The sequence below is a fragment of the Odontomachus brunneus genome, unplaced genomic scaffold, assembly GCF_010583005.1.
Source record: "Odontomachus brunneus isolate Ranch 3 - 2012 unplaced genomic scaffold, Obru_v1 Obru_scaffold_040, whole genome shotgun sequence".
Lineage (NCBI taxonomy): Eukaryota > Metazoa > Arthropoda > Insecta > Hymenoptera > Formicidae > Odontomachus > Odontomachus brunneus.
Genome location: NW_022639490.1, coordinates 1,380,813 through 1,387,124, shown reverse-complemented (window position 1 = coordinate 1,387,124; position 6,312 = coordinate 1,380,813). Strand labels below are relative to the sequence as shown.

Below are 6,312 nucleotides of genomic sequence, written 5' to 3'. Positions count from 1 at the left end.
ATGCGTCTAGACTTCTCTCTCTCTCTCTCTCTCTCTCTCTCTCTCTCTCTCTCTCTCCTTTCTCTTTCTGTCTCTCTCTCTCTCAGTTTAGTAAGGTCAAATTTGACTTGGTAAAGAGCGTAGAGAAAGGAAATAATTCCAAGAGTGTTGAAATTCGATATGAACAGAATCAAATTAAATCCAGTAAAAACGAAAATAGTTCTAAGGAGATTGACGTGGATACTCGAGTTGAAATTTTGATTCTACATTGATCTTGCGAAATCCGTCTAGCGTTGGGTATCGATCGAGGAGAATTTTATTTCACTGAAATAATCAGCAAATCAATCAGCAAAATTAATCAATCGTCTTATACGTAACCACGAATAATTCTGTTAAATTGATAAAATTGGTAAAGTTAATTATTAATCAATTCATGATAAAATCAAACTTTGATTGACACAGTAAAGTATATACACACTGTATTCAAGTTGAATAGTTTCAAGTTCTGGTTAATCAAAAGTCTCGTTTGGTTAGCCAGAATCTTGTTAACTTGAACACAGAATGCTGGTGTCAGAATAAAGAAATGATGGAATTCTGGAACCAGAATTCTTGTTAACTTTTCAACAGGATTCTGATAACTTTAATCGGAATTTTTGGTATATTTACCAGATATTTGGTTAATTTAACCAAATTCCTTTGTTTCCTGTAATACTTATTTTTCTATCGGGCATGTCTTTTAACACTATTTTATGAAAAAAAAAAACAGTTTACCCGAATAAAATCGAGATCTGGAGCCTTAAAAAATCAATGAAGAAAATCTCGCCTCGATTAATTTCTTGGGCGCGAAATAAATCGTACTAAGAGTCTCCTAAATAGACTCGTTTTCATCCTAGGCAGAAAAGACAAAATAAACATTCTCTCTCTCTCTCTCTCTTTCTTTCTGTTTCATCGAACGCTCTCGTCGCGATCTCACAACGAAACGAACGAAATGAAGCCGTCAACGAACGTAAAAATGACACTCGGCTGGCTCAACTTTTTCAACGCGTGTGTCCGCAGCATCTCTCCGGATCCAACTGTACGGCACACCTGGTGGAGTCTGACACTCGGCGGTTTCTTCACTTACCTTTCCTTATACGGCGTTAATCAAGTTCAGATTCAGCGAATGCTGACCGTCAGGTAAAGCAAACTGGACTAATTTCCGATCGGGCACGAGTCAATCGGGCCGAAAAAATCATTATTATAGCGCCGCTCGAGAGCGCGTTACCGTTACGCGCACGAAGCGCGAAATCATTGAGGAACATTTCTCGGAATACCTCGACAAGTTGTCGCTAAGGTCGACGCTCGCGATCAATCGTGTCGAGATTTTCGGCTGGTGAACGTACGTACTCAAGGCGACCCTCCTCTTCAATTTCCGCTAGAAATCTGAAAGCCGCCCAGCACGCGCTATGGTGGAGCTGGCCGATGGCGTCGATCATGTCGCTCACCCTGTGCTTCTCCGGCCTGGCGATATACTCGAAATATCGTAGCTGCGATCCGCTCGAGGCGGGCAGGATCAGCTCGAACGATCAATTGATGCCGTTGTACGTGATGGACACGCTGTCGGGCTATCCCGGTGTGCCTGGGCTCTTCGTAGCCGGAATCTTCAGTGCCGGACTCAGCACCATCTCGGCCACGGTTAATTCCCTCGCCGCTGTTATCCTCGAAGATTATATCAAGCCTCTCTGGCGTGTAAGGTAGGAGTCGTAAAAGCGCGGAGGATCGTAAAGATGCGTGTGCGCGCGGTGTAAGAGAGTCGTCCCGGAAAACAATCCGGTTTCAAGGCAGCCCGAATTCTTTCGCGGCTCGCGTGTAACGAAATGTACATCGACGTCGGGAATACGTCCGACCTGGACAGTAATCGATACGTCACCGACCGCTCGCACTCGCGTCGTAACGTAGTCACCGGATGATGATGTTTAAAACGTCAAAAGGTGCAAAGGCTCATCCAATGTATCTATAGTGAAATATGTGTGCGCAGGTCGTCATACGCCGAGAGAGAAAATGTCCAAAAGATAGCAAATCTTTTTCTTTCCTGAGAGTACAAATGACGTATTATATAATTATATTTAAATCTAAATTTCTTTTATTTAAATAGAATAAACAGTTGCTTCCCGTGAAAAGCTAAAATTTTCCTAAGCTTATAGGAAAATATATATTTTCATATTTTTGAAAAATATTTTATATTAGCGTAATTAAATATGTTATTAGTTACCGAACACAAATATTTACTATCTCTTAAATATATCTTTTCCTTCAGTACGACTTTTTAACACATAAACTAGAACCTAGAATTTATCTGATCGTGAATTATTCTAGAACGTAACGTGGATTTTGTATAAAAAGTTTTAGAATATAATAACTTTATGCGTTAAGACTATTCTGATCTATCCTAGTCTGGGAAGAATAGAGGCTAGATGGAAAACTTGGTTTGTAGACATAGAGAGTAGCAGATTTCTACTCACAAGTAAACCTACCCAAAAGTTATACTCCGATTTCTTTCCAATTTAGCATAAATGTAGAAGTACAAAAAATATTTAGGTCATATTTTTTCATTTTGGCTCACTTTGAGTGTCATGGGCAGTTTATAACTTTTTAATGTTCTCACTTCTATCATCAAGTGCAACAAAAATGCATAAGAAATAAAATTGAGTACAAGATATAAGCGTTGTTGATTTGCTGATTATGAATATGAAGTCAAATGTGTAAAATTATTCGTATAAATAATAAAATGTTTAAACAAAACATGTAAAAAGTTCAAAAAAATTTTTTATACAAATAATTTCTCGGCTTGGCTGAGATTCGAACCATTTTTGACTAATTTAGCAGATTTGAAATATTTCGGTTGGAATCTCGACTAAAGAAATTTAGAATAGTTCGTGTCTCTGCTATGCCGATTTTGTTAAAATTATTTAACTATATCTTGTATCTTATTCTCAATTTTATTTCTTATGCATTTTTGTTGTTGATAATAGGAGTAAAAACATTAAAAATCTATAAATTGTCCGTAAAACTCAAAGTGGACCAAAATGAAAAAAATATGATCTAAATATTTTTTGTACTTCTACATTTGTGCCAAATTAGAAAAAAATCGGAGTGTATCTTTTGAGTAGGTTTATTTGCCAGTTCTCAATTGTTCTCAATTGTTGCAACCAAGTTTTAATATAGCTGAATGTTCGGACGAATGATTTCGATTACGGCAACTGAAACGTCACTTCTTGTCATCGAAGTTTCACCTAATCTCTAATCAATTAGACGAACTAACATTTTTTCTGTATGCTGACCTGCACGGAAGAAACAATTCTGTTAGTGAATTTTCCATTGTCTAGTAAGAATAGAGACCAGATGAAGAACTCGGTTTAACACGCAAAAAAATATTATTCCTCTGCTAAGAAAAGCAATTATTCAGTTTACTTTTCTTCTTGTAAGTAATGATTATCTTCGATAAGCAATATTTTCTTGATAATACACTGAAAAAGTACTTAAAAATTTATTTGCAATGTAAAGTTTATTTCAGCAAATCAACTTTATGTCCCATAAATAAAGAGTGAGGCCAAATGCCCGTAGGCATGCCACCCAATTCTTTCCGGACAGAAATTATGGAGCCATCTTCGACTTAAATTGAAGCTTTTGACGCGCTGATTACGAATATATGAGTGGCTATGTGTACGGAGCTACCGTTCCAAAGAAAATGATCCATTTAAAGTGCAATCGTCACTAGATGGCGCCATCTGGTAAAATGGAATTTTAGATGAGCTATTTTTTCCGGAATAGTAGCTTCGTCGATCTTGACACTTACATATTAGGAATCTACGTATCAAAAGCTTTAATTTAAGTGCAAATGGAGTCAAAACTTTTGTCCGAGAAAAATTAGGCGAAATTTAACTGCACTCTTTTCAATTTTTCAGTAAATTTGATACTTATAATGAACGTTTATGATAGATTTGCGAAGATATCAACTTAAGATATATTTAAAACAAGCAACATTTACCCGAATGCAGTATGCATTTTTCTATAGAAACAGGAAGATTGTTCTTTCTTCTAATTGTTTTTTTAGCTATTGTAACCAAGTTGTGATACAGTTAAATGTTCAGACAAATGTATTTTCGGTTGCGATACCAGAGATACACTGAGAAAAAATTTACTAAATTTCAAAATACGTCCGTTTGAATAGTATTGTGAAGATATTTGTTTAAATTAAGTAATTATTTTCTAAAATTAAATTAAAAAGTTTTAAATATAAATTTGTTTTTTTAATTTTAGAAAATAATTACTTAATTTAAACAAATATCTTCACAGTACTATTCAAACGAACGTTTTTTGAAATTTAGTAAATTTTTTAATTTTTTAATTAATTTTTTAATTTTTTAATTTTTTTAATTTTTTCGTCTGGTCCCTACTGAGTCACAGTCGAACTGAGACTTTTTGTCGCAACACAAATAATACGTTCTCTCTTCTAATTGTTTTTTTAGCTATTGTAACCAAGTTGTGATACAGTTAAATGTTCAGACAAATGTATTTTCGGTTGCGATACCAGAGATACACTGAGAAAAAATTTACTAAATTTCAAAATACGTCCGTTTGAATAGTATTGTGAAGATATTTGTTTAAATTAAGTAATTATTTTCTAAAATTAAATTAAAAAGTTTTAAATATAAATTTGTTTTTTTAATTTTAGAAAATAATTACTTAATTTAAACAAATATCTTCACAGTACTATTCAAACGAACGTTTTTTGAAATTTAGTAAATTTTTTAATTTTTTAATTAATTTTTTAATTTTTTAATTTTTTTAATTTTTTCGTCTGGTCCCTACTGAGTCACAGTCGAACTGAGACTTTTTGTCGCAACACAAATAATACGTTCTCTCTTCTAATTGTTTTTTTAGCTATTGTAACCAAGTTGTGATACAGTTAAATGTTCAGACAAATGTATTTTCGGTTGCGATACCAGAGATACACTGAGAAAAAATTTATTAAATTTCGAAAAACGTCCGTTTGAATAGTATTGTGTGAAGATATTTGTTTAAATTAATTATTCTCTAAAATTAAATTAAAAAGTTTTAAATATAAATTTGTTTTTTTTAATTTTAGAAAATAATTACTTAATTTAAACAAATATCTTCACTATTCAAACGAACGTTTTTTGAAATTTAGTAAATTTTTGTCGCAACACAAATAATAAATCATGTCGATTGCAGAAGAAAGGAGCTATCCGCGAGGATGTCCGTGATACTGAGCAAAGTTCTGGCTCTTATAGTCGGACTGACATGCCTGATGGTTGCTTTTCTGGCGCGATTTCTCGGCGGGCTGTTGCAGGTATCAGCATATCTCTCCCTCGATGCCGAATCGCGGTGACAAAATTCTCCCTTTCTCGCCGCAGGCGGCTCTGACGATCTTCGGTGTCGTCGGCGGACCTCTGTTGGGTCTGTACACGCTCGGCATGTTCGTCCCGTCGAGCAACCAGAAGGGCGCAGTCGTGGGCTTCGTTCTCAGCCTCGCGTTTTCCACGTGGATCGGATTCGGCCAGCCGAAACCGCCGATTCCGCGGCTGAGCGTTTCGACCGACGGCTGCGGATCCAACGACACCGTTATCGCGTATCACGACAGTGACAGCGGATCGTTGATTCATGCGAGTTCGCCCTACGACGACCGGTGAGCCAGTTCGCCACGGATATCCCCGGTTAGAAATTTATCCCACGCTTCTGATTAGGCTGATCCCAATCAGTTGTCTGGTTTGTACTGCAAGACGATGCTGGCGGGTTCTGATGAGTCGTGTAACGCAGCGTGGCGTAAGTCAGGGCCTTATTAATCATTAGGACTCGATAACATCACCTCACACAAGCCAGATAACTGATTAGGTTTAACCTGATCAGGACCATGAGATAGGTTTCTCGGGTCTTTCGGATTTACTGCGTACCTCTCAGGCTTGAGAGTAATTAATTACTTTTTCAATTAATTATCGTATTCAATCGAGGATTAATACGAGCCAACTCGAGTGGAGACCGTTTAATTGACAATCAATTTCAACAAATTCAATCGAAGACCGTTCGACTGACGACTGATTCCAAAGAATTCAACTAAAGACCGTTGGTTTGGCAATTGGTATGAGCGAATGGAATTAAAGATCGTTCAATTAATAATTAAAATTAGGTAATTTAATTACAGGTCGTTTAATTGATAATTGAATTTTGCGGATTTAATTCAAGACTGTTTAATTGACTATTGATATGAACAAACTCAATCGATTCAATCAAAGATTGCTTAGTGACGATTGATATTGCCCCCCCCCCCCCCCC

At 36.1% G+C, this 6,312-nt stretch overlaps 2 protein-coding genes across 5 annotated transcripts in view; one reads left to right on the top strand and one right to left on the bottom strand.

The window, feature by feature from the left end:
- LOC116844293 (protein expanded) overlaps positions 1-6,312 on the bottom strand; it is a 92,129-nt gene that overhangs the window by 42,266 nt on the left and 43,551 nt on the right. The window lies entirely within an intron of this gene.
- Positions 1-6,312, top strand: part of LOC116844295 (putative sodium-dependent multivitamin transporter) — an 11,116-nt gene that overhangs the window by 2,737 nt on the left and 2,067 nt on the right. Inside the window, exons 4-7 of the mRNA XM_032815664.1 lie at positions 1,036-1,155; positions 1,398-1,712; positions 5,215-5,332; positions 5,397-5,668. Of these exons, the coding sequence (XP_032671555.1) occupies positions 1,036-1,155; positions 1,398-1,712; positions 5,215-5,332; positions 5,397-5,668 (825 nt within the window). The remainder of the gene's footprint in view (positions 1-1,035; positions 1,156-1,397; positions 1,713-5,214; positions 5,333-5,396; positions 5,669-6,312) is intronic.